Source organism: Silene latifolia, chromosome X (genome assembly GCF_048544455.1).
Source record: "Silene latifolia isolate original U9 population chromosome X, ASM4854445v1, whole genome shotgun sequence".
NCBI lineage: Eukaryota > Viridiplantae > Streptophyta > Magnoliopsida > Caryophyllales > Caryophyllaceae > Silene > Silene latifolia.
This window is the reverse complement of record NC_133537.1, coordinates 340,753,117-340,780,037: the sequence shown is the minus strand read 5'-3', so window position 1 is coordinate 340,780,037 and position 26,921 is coordinate 340,753,117. Positions and strand designations below refer to the sequence as shown.

The window sequence follows — 26,921 nt, the reverse complement described above, 5'->3', positions numbered from 1 at the left end:
GTATTCATATACGACTATACGAGTCCGTAGACCGTGACAAAGCACAGGACCTTTTTGCGGGTCACGAGTCCCAACCCCCGTGTGCCAAAGCAGAACTCTTGCAAAGCTGCAAAGCACCGTGATAAGAGCAGAAAGCCCAAAAATCGTCCTTTTTTTTCGATTTGTTTCAATTGATTTTCTATCGATTTCAATAAATTTTCAACCCAATTTCTCTCAAAATCCAAAATCACTTCTTCCACTCTACTCCCTCCTATCAATTAATCCCATAATCATCATAAAGTTTCAATCTTTATCAAAAAAATTCAATCTTTTATCAAATTTGTAAAGGGGTTTTTGTTTGATTTTCAATTTGTGTAAAACCCAATTTTTTCAATCTGCTGATACTCCCTTAATCAATAATTTCCAATCTTTATCGTAAAGTTTGGATTTTTAGGGATTTTTAGGGAATTTTTGATTATTTTTTATTTTTTTTTATTTGATAGATTTGATCAAGGATTCTAGTTTGGTATTCATGGGGGAACTTGCAGATGTGGGACCTGATTACAGGTATGCATTGCCCGTTTCGTTGTATTCGTTTTTCAAAATGTGACGGAAATCAAAACAAGTACTTGTACTCTTTCCGTCTCAGTCATTTGTTTACGTTTCATTGTAAGAAGTATTTTAATCAAAGGTAAACAAATAATTGCGACGGAGATTATAGTTTAATGACTAGTTTCAGGATTATGTATTTATGTTGCTCTATTTTGATCATTGAATGGGTTTTGTGATTACTATTAATGGGAATGTGATGTTTGTGTTTGATAAGTTATTACACTGTTGTGATGCTGATTTTATGGTATAGTCGCTCGTTCATTTCATTTTCATACGTTTATTCAATATATACGAGGAGTTGCAAATGAAATGAAATTAATAGAGGGAGTACGAACTATAATTTGGCACAATTAGTCCAACTATAGACAGATATATCCGTCTAAAGTGAAATACGGGTCAAATATGCTTAAAAGTGGTGACATTTTTGTGCCCACCATTGCTTGTCTTATGCTTAAAGTAGGTGGATATTTGGCCCGTCTATAACTATAGACGGATATCTCCCATCTATAATGAGAATTTGTGAATTTGGCAAAATGTTTAATTTTGAGGGGTATTTAAATCAAATGTATGATTGGGATGGGGGGAGTATATATTGCTTGTTGGTAGTATGCAAGGTTTGCTTCTAGTTCGTTGTTACTAATCTGATATTGGACATCTCTCTAATTTGTGATTATGTTTTCGAATGAGTTGTTCTTAAAATTGGTGAGTATTGGTTTTACTACTTGTGTCAATGTATGATGTGATGTAACTTGTAAGATCGTTTACCTCTAACGGGTCGCTTGAATTGAGGGTAATTATTATGGGGTAATGGAGACCATGGAGAGGAAAAAATGATGGTGGTGAAGGAAGGATAAAGAGGTGATGAGGAAGTATCGCTCTTATATGGCGATCCTACATTACTCTAGGAGGAGGCGGGTACCTATTACAGTATTATCCCTTAATGGGGTTGTTATTAGCCTATCTTTGTATTATGTTTCACTCCCCTTTTGTTTTTCACTTTTTCTTTTCTATTTTTTTCGCATTTTTGAGGTGTGCATTCACCCATGGACGGTTCTAAAGGATGATTCATGTCAGCCGACCCCAAATCATTTTGGGATTAAGGCTCTGATGTTGTTGTATTAGCCTATCTTTATCTGTTTCCTCTATTCACCACCACCATGGCACCATCCCTTCTAAATTGTATCTTTCCTTCATTAATTATACCTTGAATAATGATCGTCGATTCAAGCAAACTCTTATCGATACTATTGTTATATTGTTTAATTGTGGGATTTATTGGGGGGTGTTCTTGTTGATTGATTGTAGCTCGGATTTAGAGGCCGATGATCTAAGGTGCGAGAACATAGAGGAAAAAGATGTCAGCGATGAAGAGATTGGGCCAGATGAATTGGAAAAGCGGATGTGGAAGGACCGTATCAAACTCAAGAGGCTCAAGGAGAGACAAAAACATGCTGCCCAACTGGCTGCCGAAAAGCAAAAGCCCAAGTCAGTTAGTGATCAAGCTAGGAGGAAGAAAATGTCTAGAGCCCAAGATGGAATTTTAAAGTACATGTTGAAGTTGATGGAGGTTTGTAAAGCAAGGGGTTTTGTGTATGGGATAATTCCCGAGAAGGGAAAACCAGTTAGCGGTGCATCAGATAATTTAAGGGCTTGGTGGAAAGAGAAGGTGAAATTTGACAAGAATGGTCCAGCTGCTATAGCTAAGTACGAGGCTGAGTTGGCGGCAGTGGCGGAGGTGGCTAACAAAGCGAATGGGAATGGGAATGGTCAAGGCATTCTTCAAGACTTGCAAGATGCTACATTGGGATCACTTTTGTCGTCTTTGATGCAGCATTGTGACCCTCCACAAAGGAAGTATCCACTTGAGAAGGGTGTTCCTCCGCCATGGTGGCCATTAGGCAACGAGGAATGGTGGTCAGAGCAAGGTTTACCCAAGGGTCAGACTCCTCCGTATAAGAAACCACATGACCTAAAAAAGATGTGGAAGGTTGGGGTTTTGACAGCTGTGATTAAGCATATGTCGCCTGATATAGCAAAAATTAGAAGGTTGGTGAGACAGTCGAAATGCTTGCAAGACAAGATGACTGCCAAGGAGAGTTCGATTTGGTTAGCAGTATTGAATCGGGAGGAATCTCTTATTAGCCTGCCTGGTAGTGACAATGGGGTGTCTGGTACGACAGGAAGTCCAGCGAGCCCACGTGGGGCGAAGAAGAAATCTGCTCTTAGTAGTGACAGCGACTATGATGTAGACGGTATTGATGATGCTGTTGTGGGGTCCAGCTCTAAAAATGATAGGAATAAGCAACAGAATGATGCGGAGATAACAGGCTCAATTGAGAAACAAACCAAGAGAAGCAATGGTATTGTTAAGGACGGGGTTGTAAAACAATCCAAGAGAAAACGATCTCGTGTATGTCCAAGTCATAGTGAACAGAAGAAGTCCTCTCAACAGCAGGATGAACAGCGAACCCTACCTTTCGGTAGGCCTACCCAATCTAAAGATGGTCAGCAATCAGCACAAAGTGCTGAGAGGCCTGTACCATCAAGAAGCGAGAACGCAACTGGTGAATCCAACATTCAAGTACTCGATGTGGAACATAATAATGCATCTTCAAACGGATACCATATGCATGTCACCCATCAAGAAAATGGCGCTATGGAGCCTCTGTTGCCTAGTGACAATAATTATTTGGAACAATACAACCCTCCAGTTTTGGAGTTTAATCAGTTTAGTCACTTCTCTTCTCTTCCTCATACTAGTTTATTATCCGGCCAGAACTTATACGTTGGGAACCAGCAGCCTTTCCTCTACTCAAGTGTACAAAATACTGAGCTGCGACACAATGATTCTAACTATAATCCGACGATTCAATTTGGTCAAAGGCATGATGAAGAACAAGCTCAACGTCCCACGATTGGTCAGATTGGAGATGAGGTATCTGAAGGGAATTTGCACCATTTTGGTGTAGATGAATTTGGCGTTGATGGAAATAGGTCCCTTGGAAGTAATTTTGGATCTCCCTTGCATGGTCTTTCTTTAGATTTGGATCAATTTGACATCCCTGGAATCGAAGGATTTAGCTTAGGGGACGAGTTTTTAGCTGTTGACGATATGGACTTCTTGCAATACACTGGAGCTTAGAATGTGCTGTATATACCTTCTCAAGCTGTAAGTTCTGCCTTCTCTTTACCGTTTTTACATTTTACAGGACACAGCTGGCTTACTGGTCTTACTGTAGTATTTGTGAGGCTGTTTTTACCGCATATGGATCCTCTCCATTATCTCCTCCTCTCCATTGCCTATTAATGGGTAGGATTTAATTTGAAAAATTAAAGTGCCCAAAACTAATCCGGGCCCTTTATTTTGTCCTCAGAAGCAATCCGGTGGTCCATTGATAAGTAATGGATAGGTAATGCAGAGAAGGTAAATATAATGGAGAGAATCCGGACCGCTGTTTACCCATGATGAAAATTGTGTCGAGAAGTGCATTTTCCAAAGTCTACTCGCACAATTTAAGATCCACATCCACAGTCATTTTCCTTTATTGCTCCAAAGACCACCGGGTGTTCGAGGTGTTTCATCAAATATGTAATCTCAGTTTTCTTTTATCTTCCAGGCGTTCCTGCAGGAAAAACTGAAGCGAAATGCAGTTTAAGGGTATGTGGTTTGTATAGATCTTTTTTTTTTTTTTTTTTTTTTTCGGGATGTGTAGTTAGTTACTCCCTCCATTTAATTTATATTGACTCTATTTAACTAGAGTTCATATTTAAGATTTTGTTCATGAATATCATCGTATTCTTTGACGTAGATATATAGGTCGTTTATTTCGGTTTTGAGGTGAACTTGAGGATGCTCATAAGTTCATATACTAATGCAAAGCAATTGGTAGATTTCGCTTTGGGTTTGAAATTCGTCAGCTTGTTACCTTTGTTTTCATTGAACAAATTATACGGAGTAGCTCTTAAGCATGTGTTCATAGAAAGGAGATGGTTAACATCTCCCTGACAGGGACGGGAACAGCCTTTGAGCTTACCTGTTAATACATCGGTTAAGGCTACCCACCCTTCGGGTTGGATCTATAATTAGCTCCTAAACTTGACACACTGCAATTTAGACATGATACGCAATCTAATGAAAGTATGATTGTATATTCGTATCCTTGTACTTCTTCTTTTTCATTCAATTTTATACATTTGCTTTATACACGTATATCAATGCTCGTTTTTTTTTTTTTGTTTTTATCTTTAGTTATATATTAATACTCCCTCCTATTCTAGATAAACCTCCTTATTCTTGGGGGCACTAGAATTAAGGAGAGAGATTAAAATAAGGTAAAATATTGTAGTGAGTTTGGTAATTAGAGAGAGGGAAGGTATTATGGGGTATTATTGTGGATGGGGTGATTAAAATAAGTATTGTTGTGAGTAAGTTGATTAAAATAAGTATTGTTGTGGGGTGGGGTATTGTTGTGGGGTAAAATGATTAAAATAAGTATAAAACTTTACTAAATAAGGAAATAGAGAAGGTATTGTAAATAGATGAAAAAGGAAAGATGAAAGTTTATGTAGAATAGGAGGGAGTAAAAAATATAAAAATTAGATAATTTAAACAAGATCTCATGTGATTATCTTTTATGTTATATATTAAAAGTTGTATCGAAGATTCTTCCCAGCTATGAATAGCGCCCAAAAAACAACGTAGTTGCTCTTTCATGTACAATTTTTACTTTTTTATGTACGTTTTTTCATTTTCTTTCCATCACCTACCCTTCTTCTAAAAGACAAAAAAATTCTCTCTTCCCACTACTCTAGGAAAAATCAATCAAATTCTTGGCAACTTGAAGAATTATGCATCGAATTCACAAATATATCAAGTGATAATACTCCCTCCTATTTCCTATGTTGTTCCCTTTTCTTTTTCCCTTAAGAATTAAGACAATCAATTTGCACCACACATTAGACATGACCCCACATGTAGTTGATTTTTGACCACACAAACTTGTCCAAAAAAGGAAAGAGGGAACAACAATGAAATTGGATGTTAAGGGAAAGGGGAACAACATAGGAAATGGGAGGGAGTAGAATCTTTAATTTAAGCATCAATTTATTCTATTAATTTAAAAACGGAATTTATTTTCGCAGTACAATTTTTACTCATTATAGTACTTTTTGCACCAAATTTTCCATTTTTCTACCCTTACCTTAAAAAATATCAAAACCTAATTTTCTCTACATTTTTCCCATTATTGAATCTTTAAACTCTTTCAACCTCCTTCAAATTCTTCAACTATGAATGCTTATTCGAAAATAGAGTGGGTATTTAATGCTTTTTCGTTAATAATTAAAATTATTTTGAGGGGTCGATTGGTGTGTTATAATTTTTGTTCTTTTTTAATTACGATTTACCTTAAAATTAATTAGGGGTCGAAGGTCGATTGATGTGTTATGGTAGAAGTGGCTTGGCAGCAGCCGACAAGTGTTGGCGAATACGCGCAAATGATCGTCGTGGTTTGTTTCTAAATTGTACAGTAGGTTTTTGGTTTTATTCAATGTAGTACAGCATGTACTACAGGTTACATATTTCTTTCTTTCTTTCTCTTTTCTTTCCTTCAATGTTCAATTTGCCAATGCAAATATTTACTCCCTGCTTGCTGGTATTGATGATTTGATGTTAGAGCTTAAAATCACAAAAATAAGTCTATTCATTGACACAAATGTTTGGTGTAGAGACCCGAGTGATAATGTGGGTTGCGAATTATTGTAAATTGTTATGAACGCAGTACATAGGGTGGGTGAAATTAGAGGAGAATAATATGTAAAATTAGAGAGAATTAGAGAGAATAGATTAGAGAGAAATTAGAGAGAGAAATTGGAAGGGGAAATGAGAGGGGTATAACTGTCAATAGTGTACTACGATGAGTAAAATGTGTACTGCGAAAATCAGGACCCTTTAAAAATTAGGGTTTGAAAATTATCTTAGGGATCCTTTACACAAATTATATTAAATTATTAACAATAGTAGCCAGTCACGCCTAAAACTAGCATTTTGATACAAAGTATGTAGCCATTAAAATTGAAAAGATAACCGGCCAGGAAGCGAAATAGATTTTCATTTTTCATTGTTAACCTTCAATTTCTACATTGATTTTGACAAGTTAGATTTGCGTTTAACTAGGTAACTTGTCTTCTTTCTAGTCTATTGTTTTAATCTAATCTTTTTGTCTGACACTTAAGCTTTCGACGATGTCGGTGGTGCGGATCGGTGGTTTTCGACGATGTTGGTGGTGTGGATCGGTGCTGTGTTAGTGGTTGAAAGGTAGAGAGAGTAAGTTGAAAGAGAGAATTGAAATGAATTGAAAATTGAAGAGAGATGTTGAGATGAGAGGGGTAAAGTGGTAAATGTCATTCATGATTAAGTAAATAATGTACCTGAAATAGCATTACCCAAAAACAAATGTATAGAAATGAATGAAATGGAGGAAATATATTATTTATAAAGGTTATAGAGCTTTTCACAAATCTTTTGAAAGTAAAAAGTAGTTCTCACTTAATATCTTTTTTTTTTTTTTTTCGTAATTGTACAATGGATCCAAATCCAAATTTTTCAATAAGTTATTTTAAAACTTTAATTTATTTAACACAAAATCTCATTGAAGACGGCACGTATCCGTCACTTTGGAGTGACGGATACCATTTCCTCTCACAAATGACCCAAATAGAGGAGAGAGGGAAGCACATGGGGGTGCCCCCACCTTGTCCCCCCTATCCGTTTTGTGAGTAGCATTACCCGTCACTTGCTCCGACCCGTCTTCAGCAAGACTAACTGTTTGTTTAATGGAGTTTGACTTGTGTCATGGGCGGTGCAAAGTGCGAGATAAACAATTAATAACTTGGTCCAAGAATATGGGTACTTGATTATCAATGAAATAAATTGGGTGCTACATCGCATCACCGTAATATAAAAATTCACTAAATTGACAGCTAACAGATCAACCAAATTTGATGATGAAACTGTCAAAAAAAAAAAAAAATTGATGATGAAGCAATCAGTTCAAAATCAAACTATAATAATCAACATTTAAAAGAATGTATTTTGATGATTGTGATTGACAAACTATCATATGGAAAACCGGATTACTTGTTTCAAACTTTTAATAAAATGATTTTTTGGTATATCAGCTGCCAAAAAAAAAAAAAAAGATTTTTTGGTATATAATGAGTAGGGATTCTCTGTCCCATTTTTGTAATCACATATGTATCTCGTTATTTCTTAAAGTGATTGGAAACAAGATTGAAACGTGAGAGTAAGATAGGGGATTTGCTCTCGTAATGAGTAGCATAGAATTGGGTCGATCACAAATTCTTGTTTCAGACGGACACTTTTGGTCTTATTTGTCAGACGGATAAAATGTTGCCATTTTTTAAGAAAATGTAACCAATTAATTCACAAAATGTTATGACTAGAGGTGTCATTTTTTACCCTGAAAATGATGTGAACAATAATGGTAACATGTTATCAAAAAATAATAACATTTTATTGTAAAATGATAACATGTTACCCGTCTTATTTCAGACCAAAAACAATGGTCTTAAGAAAAATGGACTGGGTTTATATCCATGCTCCCTACATCTCAACTCATTATCATCTTTCTTGCTAATTTATTTCACCAAATAATTTAGTGTGTGTTTGGCCTAGTTTGTAAAAGTGTTTTTGGACTCAAAAACACTTTTTGGCCAAACACATGATTTTCTAAAAGTTAAACAAAAATTCTCAAAAACTAAAAATCCATATTTTTGCCCATAGAAATAGAAGCAAGTATTTGTTATTTCTGCTTTTGAAAAACACTTTTGAAAAATTAAGCTTGAAAAACAAAAACTCATTTTTGAGAATTAAGGCCAAACATGCTCTTAAATTTCTACTGAAAATTCGTTATAGAGCATCATTATACCAAGACTTATCGGCTCTTGTAAATTGCAAGATAAAGAAATAGGATGGTACACATCCTGCCATGTGGCATCCGTATCATTATGTTAGCAGCTAGTTATTTTTAAACCCAAAAAATTTTATACAAATAAGGTATTAAGAAAAGAACTCTAGTAGATCACAAATTCTCATTTGTGATACGTCACAATCATTTAAAATAATGTTAAAAATGAGATACTCTTGTTCAAGTTACTTGCCATCACAACTCACAAGTAAGGATGGTTGTAATTGAAACAAAACGCATTCTTATTTAAGACGAGTATATTTATCACAAACATAAAACAAGTTTAATGAAATGAAGGGGATAAAAGTAGAATGTATAGTATTAGTAAAACAAATTCTCATTATAAACAGACACTATTTATCTATAATAAAAGACGGGTCAAAATACAATACTACTTTCCTAATAGAACATACAACAAGTGGGATGGTGAGGCAAAAAATGTCACCACTTTTATTGTATTTGACCCATCTATAGCAATAAACGGATATACTCGTCTATAACAAGACTAATTGTACTCCCTCCTATTCACTATATTCTTCCCTACTTCCCTTTTCGGATTATTCGGGTTTTTTTCCCTATTTCTTTTTTTGGGTTGATTTCTGTGGTCCAAATTCAATTGCATGTGGGGTAGTGTATTTTGTGTGGTCAAAATTAACTTTTTTATTTCTTGCGAAAAAAAAAGGGAAGAATATAGTGAATAGAATGGAGTATTAATTATAGGTTTATCCCGTCTATTCAAATAAAATGTTACGAAGTACTCCCTCCATTCAACTCCACTTTACATGTTTGCTTTATCACGTTTGCCAACGCGACTTTTGCGCGGTAAATATCATTAGTTTCGTATTTTCAAAAATTATAAAAGTTAGATATTTTAAATGTAATTTTAAGGACGAATCAAATAAGATCCCACATGAATATATTTTAACTTATGTATCGAGAGAAAATTGAAGTTGAATGTCCGCTTGTGAATAGTGTGCAAAAGTGAAACATGTAAAGTGGAGTTGAATGGAGGGAGTACTATTTAACAAGTTTTAATCTATTATCCCAACGAATCAAAAACAGCACCCCTAGCGACTTTCCGAAGGATCTCGAACCAAAGAGGCCCACCATGCCACAACACACAACACACATCAGAAAAAAGCAAAAAGCGAAAAAATCATCCAACGTTCACGATCTAGTCACCACTAAAGTGCTATCTATCAATCAGATATTTTGAAAAATATCTTCACCTCTTAGATATTTCCACCCAACCCACACCACCCATTCCCCCCTACAAAATCCCCCCTCTCAAAACCCCCGTTTTCCGATACAAACTCTCATTTGAGACCGTCTTAAGCTTAACCGAACATGTCCCCGGGCCGTATTCCTATCCCCGTCCCCATCCCTACGCCGGTCATGGACAGGGAGAGGACGGGGATAATAAGTCAAATAACCGAGGAAGGCGGATACGCTTTCGTAAGAATGGACACGGCGGCGCGTGGAGGTGACGCGCGTGCGGCGGAGGCAGCGCGTGAGATGGCGTGGGAACAGCTACATTCGGGACCGTGGCATTCGGTTTTGCCGGTTTGGCGGGATGCGTACTCAATGGCGTGCTTACACGTGGCGAGGTGCCATCTGGCGGCTGGTGACGTGGCGGAGACGCTTAAAGTGTTGGATATGGGGTTGATTATGGGTGGGGCCCTGTTAAAGAGTGACGTGGAATGTGCTATTGATAAAGTTATGGAAATGAGAGAAAGTGTTGAGAATGGTGAAGGAGTTCGTAGGGTTTTGTTTTGTTCTGCTGATTTTAATGAAGATGAGGTGATGTTCGTCTTTTGTCTACGGTTTTTAATTACGGAATTTAGACCAGTGGCGGAATTAGGATTTATAGTTAAAAAAAATGAGAGGTCGAAATTATCATATTTTTTTCATTCTTGAGACGAGTTCCCCCTACTATGCTACTAGCCCCCTGGCCGCGCCACTGATTTAAGTAGCGCATTTTTTATTGTAGTGGCAGAATCGTGATTTAAAGATAATGTAACGCGTAAATTAGGAAAGAAAAATGTCGAAATTTAAGTAAAGTGTCGTATTTTTTATTGTGTGTATCCTACTAAGTCCTAACCCCCTTGATTCCGCCACTGGTTTAGGTTATTTAAGTTGCGGTTTTTTTTGTAGAAAAACTATTGGACTGATTTATAAACCCAAGTGTTTTTTAAGTAAGATTGGTTGAGCTGTGAGTCTATGACGGAGTTAGGATTTGACGTTAGGGAGGTTTAAGATAGATTGGAAATTTTAGAGGATGAATTAATGAATTACTCAAAATAGTGAACAAAGAATATATATCAAAAAAATTGGATTGGTTTCCTCAAAAATAAATATTGAATTGGTGATTGCACATGTTAGTCCCCGAGCAGTCGGGGACTGACGAATTGTGAAATGTTATTCATCAGACTATCTATATATCATCATCTTTGATATGGATACTTTGTTATTGAGGAGGCTAAAGTTAGAAACTTTTGTATAAGGGGAACTGAAGTTGGAAACTTTTTTATGGAGGGATTGCTTGATAATGTACTACTCGTATAAAAGAAATCGTTAGGTTTTCAAAATTGTTTTAATCTTTATTCTTGATTTAAATTTTATGTTTTTATAAAAGAAATCCGAACTTTGATTTTAAAACTTAAGTTTACCTGGACTTTTGTATTATGTTTCACTCCCCTTTTGTTTTTCACTTTTCCTTTTCTATATTTTCGCATTTTGATTTGTGCGATGACTGGCACTCATGGACAGTTCTAGAGGATGATTCATGTCAGCCAACCCCAAATTATTTTGGGATTAAGGCTCTGATGTTGTTGTTGTTGTATTGCTTGATAATGTAGTATGATTATTGATTAATCATGCGTTTTGAGCGATATCTTCATAATTAGTTAGATAAGTTTGAGATATGATTTTACTCAAACGTCTCATCTTCCTTAATGTTTTGTTACTGATTAGTTACCGTTCGTGATATTGTCCACAACTTCACTTCTCATCTTCCTTAGTGTTTTGTTACTGATTAGGCATAGGCTAGTTATCATTCTTAAAGCTGTGTTCATGGGACTAAAATTATGAAAATTTAACTAGCAATATGTCGACTGTTAAGGGATACTTCTATTATCTTACTTTTCAGTTAATCTGTAGAAAGTGATTACCAAACTTGTAGATTTTGGGTAAGTTGGTAATGATGAATGCATATCTCTTCATATTTATTACAGTAAGTATGTTGTTTTTCGGGACTTCAAGTTGCAAACTTTTAGAGTTACTATGATAATGAACATATGACTGGTATGTGGCTTAAGAAACTATAGAATGAATGAGCAAATCTTAAAGGGTAGTTTTTACTTTTTATGATGAAATATATGTGCTTGGTTGGTCATTCTTCATGAAGTTGCCACTGTTCATGTTATGGGGAGTTGCAGTATATGACCAATGTTTGTCGTAATGTATATAGTAGTTAACGGGTTCAGGCTTGAAGGGTTGATCACTATGATCAGTGGTTAGATTAAGCTCCTAGGAATGAAATTTCGACTTTGAATCTTTTGATACTCTGATTCTGGATTCAAATACTCAAGCTCTGATATTGAAGAGTCTCGATCCCCAGGATTGGGTTCCACCACCTAATAAGTTGATAGTTTTATCACCACCTTCGCTGACGTGCATATTCCGTAGATGGGAGCCTCTTCATAAAGCACTACTATAATTTAATTTATATATCGCGTAGATCATATACAAAAATACAATTGTAGGTATTGTTTGCTGTAGTTTAGGGTTGATTTATCTAGTCAGTGAATTAAATGGTGGAAAAATTTTGGTACCAGTTTGTACTGGTCTTGAAATGTGGCTGTATCAACTATGCTAGTATATGAAATCTTGCATTGATGGTGCTATGTTGTAAAATTAGAGAACTTATAAGAATCGATGACCGGATTGATAACTCTAGCCTCTTAATTTGTAGGTATCCAAGGTACTGCCTGTAAAGTCACTCTGTTCAAAGCTTGTTGCGAAGCGCGCTGGATTGTCACTGGAAGGGTTTCTTTGCGACTATTTCCTAGCAGGTTCACCTGTGATAATCAGTGATTCAATGTCTCATTGGCCAGCGAGGAGTAGGTGGAACAGCCTTGATTATTTGAACAGGGTTGCCGGTGGTCGTACTGTTCCAGTTGAGGTGATTAGCTGATGCGTATTTCCTCTCAACTTTAGTTTATGAGCAAGTATACCTATTGAGATGATTTCATCTTTCCAATTTAATTCTCTTTCTAATTACAACTTCATAACTGACTTTTGAGTTCAGCTGCATGCTTTATCGTCTCAAACCTGGCAAAAAAAGAAAACCTGGTAAAAAAGATAGGCTGAAGTTGCAATTACTTTGGTTTATGATGTGCATGATTTATCGTCTCAAACCTGCGTATACTATTCTATATTAATCAATTTCTAAGGCTTGATTACCATTTTTTTATGAACATAGATTATGGATGTGGATTTGTCTCAAACTTGCCAAGTCTATCACGGACATCTTGTTGAGCGTAGATGCAAGCTTTGTCCTTACATCTAACTAAGGCTCTTATCTTCGTGTGCCTTTGGTTCCTCTACCGTTATTCTCATTATTGTCCTACTTGAATCTTTATCTTTGATCCTTTTTCTGTTCTTTGATAAAAAGCTCTCTACATGAATGCTTCGACTTTCCAGGTTGGAAAAAATTACTTGTGCACAGAATGGAAGCAAGAACTTATCACGTTTTCTCAATTCCTGGAACGAATCCAGTCTGGTAACTCTTCTGCAGATCCTACATATCTTGCGCAGCATCCGTTGTTTGACCAGGCATGTCCTCTTCATGCACATTTCTCGTGTTATTTATAGTCGTTATGTTCATGCAGTCACTGGTTGGTTCTAGTGACAGATAAAAGAGCTTCGGAAGGACGTTCTTGTTCCAGACTATTGTTTTGCTGGTGGTGGAGAACTACGGTCCATCAATGCTTGGTTCGGCCCTGCTGGTACTGTCACACCTTTGCACCATGATCCGCATCATAATATTCTTGCTCAGGTAGAGATTAAATTAGATGAAGCGATTACATTACTGGTTTTATACGTAGTTTAATTTTAGTGTTTAGGAGCAATCTTTCTTTTTTGGTCAGTTGCGCACACCTCTACAGATTTCATATTCCGTATTTCACATTCAAAAGTAAAATAATTTTTATGCTACTAGGTTGTTGGCAAGAAGTACATAAGGCTGTATCCAGCATCCCTGTCTGAGGAGCTTTATCCGCATTCTGAAACCATGCTATGCAATTCGAGCCAGGTGAGAATCAGTTTCTCTAAAATCTAGAAATGATTCCGATTTTCTTACTACAGTGTATGATATAAGGAGAAATTTTTATCATGCATTCGCAATTTCCATTAGTTTTCATCTTCAATGGGGTCAAACTTCAAAGGCTCTTTGTTCATCGGCTTTAGAGATACAATTGAATAAAACAAAATGGCTAACTAAACTCTCTCTAAGGGTGTGTTTGGATTGAGAGATTTGGAGGGAAAAGAAAGGGAGGGAGAGTAGGGGATTTGAAATTCCTTGTTTGGATAGCAAATGAGGGTGGAGGGAAATGGAGAGGGAGAGATTTGGAGGGATCCAATTTCCCTCATCCAAGCCTAATCAAAATCTCTCCACAATAGGCAAGATTTGGAGGGAAATTGTATCCAAACACCCACACTCTATTCCCCCTCCCCTCCCCTTCTCTCCCTTTCCCTTCCCTCCTTCCCCCTCCCCTCCCCTTCCCTCCAATTTTACTATCCAAACACACCCTAAGGGTGTTTAGGGTGTGTTTGGATTGAGTGATTTGGAGGGAAAAGAAAGGGAGGGAGAGTAGGGGATTTAAAATCCATTGCTTGGATAGCAAATGAGGGTGGAGGGAAATGGAGGGGGAGAGATTTGGAGGGATCCATTTTCCCTCCTCCAAGCCTAATCAAAATCTCTCCATAATAGGCAAGATTTGGAGGGAAATTGTATCCAAACAACCACACTCCATTGCCCCTCCCCTTCCCTCCTCTCCCTTTCTCTTCCCTCCTTCCCCCTCCTCTTCCTAAAGGATGATTCATGTCAGCCGACCCAAATCATTTTGGGATTAATGTTGTTGTTGTTGTTGGCTGACTAAACTCTCTGTGGTTCTTGTATCGTTATCGTCAATTCATTTTACGATGCATTTTCATCATGCATCATCCCGAAACGTCTATGGGGCAACGTTGTTGTACGTGCTCTTTTTATATGATAACCGCATTACATCAGACTGCATTCTGTTGAGTTTATTCTCTATCACTTCGATAACATTTGGAAAAATATTTTCAGGTTGATTTAGACAACATAGACGACGAAGCATTTCCGAAAGCCAAGGACCTGGAATTTGTAGACTGCATATTAGATGAAGGAGAAATGCTGTACATCCCACCCAAGTGGTGGCATTACGTCCGATCTCTTACAACAAGCTTATCTGTGAGTTTCTGGTGGAGCAACCCTGAAGGCTCACCCTGACCTTCTGATTCACTAATCTATTATATTCAATATGCTAAGTTTTCGGTAGAAACATTCCGTGACAAGATGATAGAGTTAGTGTTTTCGCTTCAAGAATGTGAACCCGCTGTAGTCGATTTATTTAAGACTTCTGGGTGATTATTGGTGATCAGTGATTTAGACTTGGATCAATTGTTTGCTTTCAAGCATTTTGTAGCTTCGTTCTTTCGAAGTAATTATTCAATGTATTTTGTGACTTATCCTTGTTACCAATGTCAGACTTGTGTATTCCTTGTGACGTATTGTTCACTCCTCCTCCTGTCTCATCGAGTCATGATAAAATGATAGGATCTTGACTAATGTCTTGTTTTAATAAAATGATGAGAGTATCAAATCTCTCTTTTATTTAGTCATTGAAGGAAAATTGTAAGGTATCGGAGTAAGAATCGAGTATCCCGTCTCATGGATTCGTGATTTTGAGCCATTGTCCTAAAAATCCCCAAAACTTAACTGATGTCTTGTTTTTGACAAACTCGGCTTTTACAATAGATTCACGAGGTAGCGCTGTGTGCATTCAACCTCTTTTTTTCCATCATTGAAGGGAAATTTAAACGTGTCCGAATAACTGTACGAGTAAACAAAATCGAGTTTCCTGGCATTGTGAAGTGCTCTTTTTCATGGCAGATAACATAAAACCGTCTCATAGCGCTCCAAACTTATGTAAAAGAATGTTGTAATGAAGCACAATTTAGATTCTGGAAATTAATTTTTTTTATTCACTACCAAATAAAAAAAAATTAATTCCCAGAATCTAATAAATCGTCACAAATGCATCTTACAACGATTTGCAGATGATTCTGTTGAGTTTATTCAAGTAATCAAAGTTTGTTAGCAATTAATTTGATCAACACAGCAATTTTTTCAACCGAAAATTGAGAACATTTCATTAATTTCATTTCCATAGCTAAAAAGCTTTACAACACCATAACCCTAAACCGCTAAAAACTACCAGAAACCACATTAATCCGAACAACATTAATTAAAACAAACTAATTAAACCCAATTAACCGACTAATTAACCAATCTAGGCCCTTTCACCCCTAATTCTCCGAGCAAGCTGAATATCCTTAGGCATAATAGTAACCCTCTTAGCATGAATAGCACACAAATTAGTATCCTCAAATAATCCAACCAAATACGCTTCAGCCGCTTCCTGTAGCGCAGCTACAGCCGAGCTCTGAAACCGTAAATCAGTCTTAAAATCCTGAGCAATCTCTCTTACCAGCCTCTGGAACGGGAGTTTCCTGATCAACAACTCAGTACTCTTCTGATACTTCCTGATTTCACGAAGCGCCACGGTTCCGGGTCTGAACCTGTGTGGCTTCTTCACTCCTCCGGTTGCTGGTGCTGATTTTCGGGCCGCCTTTGTTGCGAGTTGTTTCCTTGGAGCTTTTCCTCCGGTTGATTTCCTGGCGGTTTGCTTGGTTCGAGCCATTTGGGGATTAAACACAAATTATAGAATAAAACGGTTTTTTTATTTGGGTTTGGTGTGAGGGATGGGTGGGATGTGGTGGGGGTTTTATAAGGTGGGATTTGGGGAAAATTGAGAGAGCGGGAAGTTATGAAATTTTGATTAAAAATGCGCAAAATGAAAGGTTTTGTGTTCAAGGAATGAGAGCCGTTAGATGAAGATGAGATCTACGGTGGATGTTTTGTGTTGGAAGTGTAACACGGATCGCAATCCGGATGGATGATATTTGTTGGCTTGTTGCGTTGCCAGTTTGGCGCCTAGTTTTCGTGGGGAATTTTTGAAGTTTATTTAAGAGTTTTGTAATGGATTTTTTCGAAATAATATTCAAAACAAATTTTGTTGTTTTGGTCTGAATTATTTTGAAAAAACAAATTGATTATCTAGGTTATTTTTTTGTAGAATAAATAAAAATGTAGGCAGTATATGAAATTGCATTACGGAGTATTATCTCTCAAAAAAATAAAATTGCATTATTATTATCATTATTATTATTGTTGTTGTTATTATTATTATTGTCATTGCAATTTGTCCAGACCTTGAGACTTAATCGACAGACAATTAAGATAATTCATTTCGTGATATGAGTTATTTGCTTGTGTTTTAAATTGATTGAATTTGCTTAAGGCATGGGAAGTATTGTACTAGTTTATTATTCATGGGAACGTCATACTTTATATTCTTATGAACGGTGTTAACAACTTTTAATAACAAGTTTGATCACTATATTTTAATTGCTAAACAAAAAAAAACGTGTTTAGCAAAAATCAACATATTGAAAAGGGTAATTTGCATAAATATGCTATTTACCAAATACGCTTACCTGGGTCCTATCTTACAATTTGCATGAACACGAAATAAGATTATGTGTTTGGTAAATATCATATTGTAGATAAACTTTTATTTTCTAAAGCTATAGAATAAATAAATGAATCTAGTCCAATTTACAATTATATTATGCTCCTCTTATATCAAGCATAATTGAAAACACTAGAATGCTTACAACTTGTGGTCACTAATTATCAAACACTCTAAAAATAACATAATCACGGTCAGTCTATACAATAACTAGTTTAGATTCCGCGCAATGCGCGATATTTATAGAGGTTTCACATTTTAATGTATTATTAGTATAGATCTCGTGCAATTTATGCACAATATATATGAAGTTTTACTTTTTAGTTTATAACTTGACAATTCATTAATTTTTGACAATTCATTAATTTTTTATGCGTTCATCGTCTGTATATTTTGATTTGAAAAATAAAACTCAATATTGAAAAAGTAATCAAGAGAATTGAGTAGAGTTAGAAATGTCTATTTTAATGAGATCATTTTTCATAATCATTTTATTTTAAAACATTTTATTTATTTTGTAATTTTGATCCGCAATTTCTTTTATTTTCATAGTGTTCCGGGTATGAATTCCGAATCAAGTTTGTTTACCACGCTAGCTTTGTCGAATAATGCCTCTTCTAGCCTTGATTGCTCTCCTCGGCTTTCTCCTGCAACAACGAGCAAACTGAGGGCTTGGCTTTGTGCCAAGCGTACTCACTCCGACGCTCAAGTCAGTGAACTTATTGTGATTAAGTAGTATGTTGCTTGATGACGTGTATTGTAGAGAGATGAGAGAGATAATACCAATTTAAGGGGTTCCTAGGTTAGATTCTGGATCCCTTCCTCAATGAGGATTGAGGAGTATTTATAGACTTTCACCTTTTGTCACGTAGTGGCCAAGTGGCCAAGTGGCTAGCAGGTGGAAAGACTGATCTACCCCTCGGCCGAGGGACCTATGGCAGGCCGGCGGACAATGTTGACTCGCCGCCGAGGGGTCTTGGATATGAGTACGCGGATGTGTGTCCCTTTGGCGGGTTGTCACGCCGGACCCGGTGGCGAGCCGATGGGATGCATCGGCTAGGCTATCTAAGTCGTTGACTTCTTTGTGGATATCTTTGACCTTGCTCAATATGTTGATCGAGTCGGCGGGTGCGAAATATGCCCCATCAATTTGCCCCCATCGTAGTCTATGCCGTGGTATGGGCTCCGATGTGTGTTGAGCGTATATTCTGCGCAAGTAAAAATTTTCTGCCCCGGCTTCTTCTACCTCGGCTTGGTTCTGCTTAGGCCGTACCCTATCCCCCCTCCACATGGATGTGTAATGGACATCCGATGTGGAAAAGAGAGGGACGTTGGCAAGTAGATACCAAGTAGCGTGTTGAAGAAGATACGTCGATTGGCATTCTGTCAAGGAGCGTGTCCCAACCGCCGCTGTAAACATGTTAGCGTATCGGTCGTTGTGGCCCCGCTGCTTCCCGGCCTTGGCCGAGGGAATCGGGGTTACGGCGCGACAGCGTTCGTATCTATAGACCATTATTGATCGCGTCCTCGTTCACGCTCGGTCTTAATTCGCCGAGGTGTCAGATTTGCGTCTCAACGGTACTTATACATTCTTAAGCTCGGTCTTAATTAGCCGAGGGCAAGTCGTGGTTCCCTCGTCACTCTCGGACTTAGTTAGCCGAGGTGATCGAGTTTACGTTCTGACTGCCGTTGTAAATATCTAGGCATATCGGCTCGTTCCCCCGTCGCCCTCGGTTTTAATTAGCCGAGGTGATCGAGGTTTTGGCTCGATTGCATTTACCGGCTCGTTCCCCCGTCACTCCCGGCTTTGGCCGAGGTGATCGAGGTTTTGGCTCGATTGCATCTTTCGGCTCGTTCCCCCGTCACTCCCGGCTTTGGCCGAGGTGATCGAGGTTTTGGCTCGATTGCATCTTTCGGCTCGTTCCCCGTCACTCCGGCTTTGGCCGAGGTGATCGAGGTTTTGGCTCGATTGCATCTTTCGGCTCGTTCCCCGTCACTCCCGGCTTTGGCCGAGGTGATCGAGGTTTTGGCTCGATTGCATTTACCGCTCGTTCCCCGTCACTCCCGCTTTGGCCGAGGTGATCGAGGTTTTGGCTCGATTGCATCTTTCGGCTCGTTCCCCCGTCACTCCCGGCTTTAGCCGAGGTGATCGAGGTTTTGGCTCGATTGCATTTACTGCTCGTTCCCCGTCACTCCCGGCTTTGGCCGAGGTGATCGAGGTTTTGGCTCGATTGCATTTACCGGCTCGTTCCCCGTCACTCCCGGCTTTGGCCGAGGTGATCGAGGTTTTGGCTCGATTGCATCTTTCGGCTCGTTCCCCGTCACTCCCGGCTTTGGCCGAGGTGATCGAGGTTTTGGCTCGATTGCATTTACCGGCTCGTTCCCCGTCACTCCCGGCTTTGGCCGAGGTGATCGAGGTTTTGGCTCGATTGCATCTTTCGGCTCGTTTCCCCGTCACTCCCGGCTTTAGCCGAGGTGATCGAGGTTTTGGCTCGATTGCATTTACCGGCTCGTTCCCCCGTCACTCCCGGCTTTAGCCGAGGTGATCGAGGTTTTGGCTCGATTGCATTTACCGGCTCGTTCCCCCGTCACTCCCGGCTTTGGCCGAGGTGATCGAGGTTTTGGCTCGATTGCATCTTTCGGCTCGTTCCCCCGTCACTCCCGGCTTTGGCCGAGGTGATCGAGGTTTTGGCTCGATTGCATTTACTGCGCTCGTTCCCCGTCACTCCCGGCTTTGGCCGAGGTGATCGAGGTTTTGGCTCGATTGCATCTTTCGGCTCGTTCCCCGTCACTCCGGCTTTGGCCGAGGTGATCGAGGTTTTGGCTCGATTGCGTCTTTCGGCTTTGGTCGCTTGGGTCACCTTCTCCTTTGTATGATATGGGCGGCAACTTTAGCTTAGTCGGCACCGGACGTCAAGGACATAGTCATTGAGGGGCTGTCTGACCACGTGTCGAACGACACGCGGCGATCGGCTCCTTGTATCCTTAATCCGGCTCCCCTCCCCGTGGCGGGTCGGGCTTCTTCTCCGACTCTGGTGAGTCGGGTTTCTTTCTGGTGAGTCGGACTTCTTTCACTCCTCTGGGGCATGCCTCGTCGGTGCTGCGGCGACGACGTCCTCCCGCGAGTGCGGGAAGGACTAAGGTCTACCACTAACCTAGAATTCGTTTTCCACCAACACCTTCTCTGGTTCTTTCGACATCTTCTTTAGCTTTTTGGGTGAGTTTTTGTTTTGAGTTTTGTTTTTGTTTGGGAATGAATGTGACTAGCTTCTAGTGTCTTCTCCCCACAGACGGCGCCAATTGTTCCGGGTATGAATTCCGAATCAAGTTTGTTTACCACGCTAGCTTTGTCGAATAATGCCTCTTCTAGCCTTGATTGCTCTCCTCGGCTTTCTCCTGCAACAACGAGCAAACTGAGGGCTTGGCTTTGTGCCAAGCGTACTCACTCCGACGCTCAAGTCAGTGAACTTATTGTGATTAAGTAGTATGTTGCTTGATGACGTGTATTGTAGAGAGATGAGAGAGATAATACCAATTTAAGGGGTTCCTAGGTTAGATTCTGGATCCCTTCCTCAATGAGGATTGAGGAGTATTTATAGACTTTCACCTTTTGTCACGTAGTGGCCAAGTGGCCAAGTGGCTAGCAGGTGGAAAGACTGATCTACCCCTCGGCCGAGGGACCTATGGCAGGCCGGCGGACAATGTTGACTCGCCGCCGAGGGGTCTTGGATATGAGTACGCGGATGTGTGTCCCGGCTGGCAGGTTGTCACGCCGGGACCCAGGTGGCAGGCCGATGGGATGCATCGGCTAGGTTATCTAAGTCGTTGACTTGCTGTGGATATCTTTGACCTTGCTCAATATGTTGACTGGTCAGCGGGTGCAGAATATGCCCCATCACATAGAAAATCAATGAATTTTTTATTATAAAACCCGTTGTGGCAAATCTTGCAGATTGTGAGCATTTCAATTTATGAATATATCCAATTAAAAGATTATATAGTTCAAGATACACCTATAGAATAAACTATAATAATAACCCAAATTTAGATTCTAAAATTTTATTAGGGGGGAAATTTAGACTTCCACCTATTCTTTTAGTAGAGTTGATATTTTACATTCTTGTGTAAAGTACTCTCCATGTCTCGGTCAATATTTTACATCACAAATTCTCATTTGTGACGGATGGTATCCGTCACAACCTGAAGACGGAGCGAATAGACACATATTGCACAAAAAACGGGCCGGATGCTAAGTACTAGTGGGTATTTGTTTATTGTGTAATAGGGGGCAAAGTTGTACAGAACATTTATTGTGACTTTGCATGTGTCACCTACATCATATCACCTTTACATCTTTTCTTCCTCTTCACCTATCATCTACAACCCTACAGACACCATGCTCCTTCAAATTTCAAACTTTATAGCTTCAGTTACACATTCATCCAAACAAATCTTCATCTAAAATACAATCAACAACAAGATTAACACTAACTTTTTTCCAATCTCATCTAAAATCGCAAAGACATTTTACCCAATAAAAATAAATAAAGACATGGTACTAGACGAGGTACCTATGACGGCAATAAAGGACCAAATCGTTGTTGTCGAGAACGAGGATGGTGTATTACTTGATGGTAATGACGAAGATTTCGTGACGATGTTGATTACGAAAGGTTTGTGTTCTATATTCTTTAAGATGTTATTTTTGTTGATGAGATTTTAGGGCAATAGATTTGGGTTGGATGTTTTTACAATTTTTGATGAAAATTTTGAAAATTTGTTGGCTTTTTTGTTTTCGTTGTTGTTGATGAGATGTTAATTTGTTGTTGTTCTTGTTTTCGTTGTTTTTTATTCTTTAAGATGATATTTGTATTGATGAGATTTTAGGGTAATAGATTTGGGTTGATGTTTTTACAATTTTAGATGAAAATATTGAATATTTGTTAGCTTTGTTGTTTTCATTGCTATTGATGAGATGCTAATTTGTTGGCGTTGTTGTTTTCGTTGTTGCTGATGTGATGTTAAGTTTCCGTTATGATGACGAGATTCTTTGATTTTGTTGATGAGATTGTAAGATGGTCGGTCGTCTTGCTAAGATGATGCCTTTTTGATTCAATATTAGATGAAGGTATTAGTAGATTCAATATGAAGATTCAAACTAACAAATACGTCTATTAAATTGACAGTGTTACACTTAGGTTAATGGAAAATATCTCGCGTTTTGAAAACCTTATACAATCATACATGTTACCGTTTTAGAGTTCAGTGTTACCATTTTAACCAAAGTTTAAAAATGGTTTGTCGTTATTATAATATTCAGTTATATATGTCACCATTTTAGCGCAAATTGTTACCATCTTTATGGAGACAGTGTTACCATCTTAACCAAAGTTTAAATTTTGATGGATCTTTTGTCCCAAGTACTGATCTTTCAGGGAGCTTATTTGGAATAAAAGCTGGAAAATGGGAACACATTTTCAGCATGTATAAGAAACATTCGCAACTCTTGGGTTTCAGTATCAAGAAATCTACATCTAAGTGATTGCATATAAGTGATTGTTGTGAATATGACCACTCTATGTCAGGAAGCCCCTTGATTTTTTCTTAACATGTTAACATAATAGGCGAAACTTGGTGACATATATGTGTTTGTTGAAAATGTTACCACTTTACAAAATATATGTTACCATTTTAGCGTTTTGAAAAATATAATTGTAGATGCATTTTTAAAAGTTTATACGATCAGTCATATATGTTACCATTTTAGCGTACAGTGTGACCACCTTTATGGTATAGTGTTACCATTTTAACCAAAATTTTAAACTTGGTTGCTCTTGTCATAGGTACTGATCTTTCGGGGTGTTCAGGCTAAGATGATATCATTTCTTAACAAAACACCCTGGTTTTGTTGTGACCATATGATTATACAATTGTCACCATATCAACTTAGTCTAAACATGGTGATATAAGTGATTGTTGAAAATGTGACCACCTTAGCTTAGGAATGTACCAATGTTATGTTTTAAATTATTCTTAACATGTTAACATAATTGGTTAAACATGGTGACATATATGTGATTGTTCAAAATGTGACCACATTATCAAGATATGTACCAATAATATTATGTTTTTTGGTGTTACAAATTATCCTTAAGATGATAACATAATATAATGAACATGGTGACTTATATGTAATTGTTGAAAATGTGAGCATGTTTTTACAAATATGTGACCATGTTTGAAGAAGGTACCAATATTATTAACTTGTTATTAAACATTGTTATTATGGTTACATTTCAGCCTAAGATTATATCATTTTACTAAGGGTGGTAACATTTATGCCACACATTCTGTAAAGTGACAACACATGCTTACTAAGATGGTAACCATTTTAACACAAACTCACATGTCAGTATGTTCATTTATATATGTTATCATTATAGGATTCATTTAAATCAAATAAAACTTATTGTAAATGGTTACATTTATTGACTTAGATAATAACATTTTACACAAACTTTCATGTCACCATCGCAATGCATATATGTGATCATTATAAGTCTCTATTCAAATTCAGTCACATCTTTGTTGTACAGTTAGATTTTAATGGTATAACTAAGATGGTAAAATTCTACCTATTAACTGGTTACATTAAATGTTAATGTGTAAACATCTGAAGTTTATATGCTGATAATGTGTTCATATTTACCAGCAACGAGACATCGGCTATGTTAGTGGCACATATTTGTCCCTTAATATGGACGAAGATCAACCAACCATAGAGTTGCGGGCGCCTACTATTATTGACCCTATACGTTGTACAACAACGGGCGCAATCAACGTAAAAAAAAAAAAAAGGAACTTGGGAAAGAAGAAGGCTAGGAAACCAACCATAGAGATGCGGGCAACTAACAGTTCCGCATACAACGTTCTCCCGTGTCTGATATAAAAGGCGCAAAAGGGCATTTGGGTATATGATAACAATCCGACCACATTTTGGGAAAAACGTTTTAGGTAGTACATGTTTTATAGTGCTGTAAGGTTGTTATAACATTGTCAGCGTACGTTTTGTAATCACAAGTGCTCAAATTGTTACCATTTCACTCTAGTATATCACTAAGTTTAACTAAATATATTACAATTTCACCCCATTATGTCACTAGTTTAGCTAAGTATGCTATCATTTCGGAACCAATTTCAGACTACCAGCGGTAAAATTTAAATGGTAACATTATGCTCTCCATGTAACATTAGAAATTAAAAGAACGAAGTATATATAGTATTTTACTAGTGATGTAGTCACATATCAGTCTCTTAATATTAACATTATGTTATGTTACCATTTAAAATAAATCAGTTACCAATTAATTACAATTTTATATACATTTTCAAATGGTAACAATGTACTCTCTTATGATAACATTAGAAATTAAACGAACAAATTTTTTTAGTATTTATAACTGAAGGTAATATACTACTATAATCTCTTAGATGGTAACATTGTACTGTCTTATAGTCACATAACACTCTTTGAAGTATTTTATAATTTCAATGGTCATATATTCGACAAAAATTAAGACATTTTAGACGTTTACGATGACATAGTTAAAATTGTTAAGAAAAAATGCGCACATTTAGATAGATAATGATGACATTTTATAATTGATGGGGCATATTCTGCACCGCTGACCAAGTCAACATACTGAGCAAGGTCAAAGATGTCCACAACAAGTCAACGACTTATACAACCTAGCCGATGCAGCCCATCGGCCTGTTAGCCTGGGTCTCGGCGTGACAACTAGTCGCCGGGACACATATCCGCGTACTCATATCCAAGACCCCTCGGCGGTGAGTCAACATGGCCCGCCGGCCTGCCATAGGTCCCTCGGCCGAGGGGTAGATCAGTCTTTCCACCTGCTAGCCACTTGGCCACTTGGCCACTACGTGACAAAAGGTGAAAGCCTATAAATACTCCTCAACCTTCATTGAGGAAAGGATCCAAGAAACTAAACCTAAATACACTATTCATCTGGTAATATCTCCCTTATCTCTCTACAACACAAATGCCAAGTAACACAGCTTAATCCTTTGAGTTTACTGACTTGAGCGTCGGAGTGAGTACGCTTGGCACAAAGCCAAGCCCTCAGTTCGTTCATTGTTGCAGGAGAGGCCGAGAGGAACGATAGAGACGCGAGGAATCCAACTCAAGACATTATTCTACGAGCCACGGGTGGTAACGATACTTGCTCTGGAATTACACCCGGAACAATAATTATTAAGGTAGTCACAAAACAAACATTATCTTAGATGTCTTATATCAAGAGGGACTAAAATTCTATTCCAAAATAACATATCCCCAAACAAACCACCAAGTACTAAATATAAGTTTTATTACAAACCGACGATTAAATGATATAATAGTCCATGAATGGCCTTTGTCCCCTTCATTTTTTTTCTTGGCAACACCCTTTGGAGGATCTCCAATTTCTTTGTTGTTTGCACCTCCAACTGCTTCGAGGTTTGTCCAACGTCGGACTTTGTTTTGTCCATTTTTAGGTGCTAAGGTTGCATACAAATTTCTGCGAAATGAGTATAAAACCTTACCATTACTTTACATTAGAAGTGTACTTCAAACAAAATATATGGCAACACATTCTGGCTAATATATTGTAACATTTAAAATATGGAACATTTTGAAACTTAGCTGGTACCATTTTCATTTGTCGCCATGTTTATTCATAGATGTTACCATCATAACATCCATTCACACATTCTAACTAATACAATAACATTCCAAACAGGGTTACATTTCGAGACAAAGATGGTAACATTTTCATATGTCACCATGTTTATTCATAGATAGTGTCATTATAATATTCACTCACACATTATAACTAACATGACAACATTCCAAACAGGGTTACATTTCGAGACAAAGATGGTAACATTTTCATATGCCACCATGTTTATTCATAGATGTTGTCATTATAATATTCATTAACACATTCTAACTAACATGACAACATTCCAAACAGGATTACATTTCGATATTAAGGTGGTAATATTTTTAACACAAATCATATGTCACCATGTTTATTCATAGATGTTGTCGTTATAACATTCACATTCAGACTAATGTGACAACAATTAAAAACATGGCTGCATTTCGAGACTCGGCTACTAACATTTTTAACACAAGTCATATATCACTATGTTTATTCATAAATGTTATCGTTATTATATTCATTCACACATTCTAACTAATACGACAATATTTAAAACAGGGTTACATATCGAGACTAAGATGGTCACATTTTTAACACAAACCATATGTTACCATGTTGATTCTTAGATGTTATCACTATAACATTCATTCCAATCTAAACAAATATTTAGTGTAATGGTTACATGTGTTGTCACAAGGTATATTTTTTGACTAAGG

At 37.7% G+C, this 26,921-nt stretch overlaps 3 protein-coding genes and 1 non-coding gene across 10 annotated transcripts; 3 read left to right on the top strand and 1 right to left on the bottom strand.

The window, feature by feature from the left end:
- Positions 1-18: 18 nt before the first annotated feature.
- LOC141619452 (ETHYLENE INSENSITIVE 3-like 3 protein) lies at positions 19-4,502 on the top strand. Of its 7 annotated transcripts, none has more exons than XR_012531712.1 (4): positions 19-546; positions 1,897-3,760; positions 4,209-4,249; positions 4,401-4,502. XR_012531712.1 is itself a non-coding variant. In XM_074436470.1 (3 exons), exons 1-2 carry the CDS (start codon positions 512-514, stop codon positions 3,731-3,733), a joined length of 1,872 nt encoding a protein of 623 aa, XP_074292571.1. In that variant the 5' UTR covers positions 69-511; the 3' UTR covers positions 3,734-3,760; positions 4,209-4,502. The 7 variants fall into 7 exon arrangements, 4 of the variants coding, with proteins under 4 accessions (XP_074292571.1, XP_074292570.1, XP_074292572.1 ...); XR_012531710.1 differs by adding an exon at positions 3,969-4,015 and having other exon boundaries at positions 455-546; positions 4,209-4,502; XR_012531709.1 differs by adding an exon at positions 3,966-4,015 and having other exon boundaries at positions 455-546; positions 4,209-4,502.
- A 59-nt stretch (positions 4,503-4,561) lies between these two features.
- On the top strand, positions 4,562-4,680 carry LOC141625755 (U6atac minor spliceosomal RNA). Its single transcript, XR_012535517.1, has one exon. It is a non-coding gene; the product is annotated as a U6atac minor spliceosomal RNA (small nuclear RNA).
- A 5,048-nt stretch (positions 4,681-9,728) lies between these two features.
- Positions 9,729-15,392, top strand: LOC141619450 (lysine-specific demethylase JMJ30). Its single transcript, XM_074436468.1, has 6 exons — positions 9,729-10,379; positions 12,553-12,762; positions 13,284-13,415; positions 13,495-13,638; positions 13,801-13,893; positions 14,932-15,392. Exons 1-6 carry the CDS (start codon positions 9,927-9,929, stop codon positions 15,112-15,114), a joined length of 1,215 nt encoding a protein of 404 aa, XP_074292569.1. The 5' UTR covers positions 9,729-9,926; the 3' UTR covers positions 15,115-15,392.
- A 751-nt stretch (positions 15,393-16,143) lies between these two features.
- Positions 16,144-16,642, bottom strand: LOC141619449 (histone H3.2). Its single transcript, XM_074436467.1, has one exon. It carries the CDS (start codon positions 16,586-16,588, stop codon positions 16,178-16,180), a length of 411 nt encoding a protein of 136 aa, XP_074292568.1. The 5' UTR covers positions 16,589-16,642; the 3' UTR covers positions 16,144-16,177.
- Positions 16,643-26,921: the final 10,279 nt, after the last annotated feature.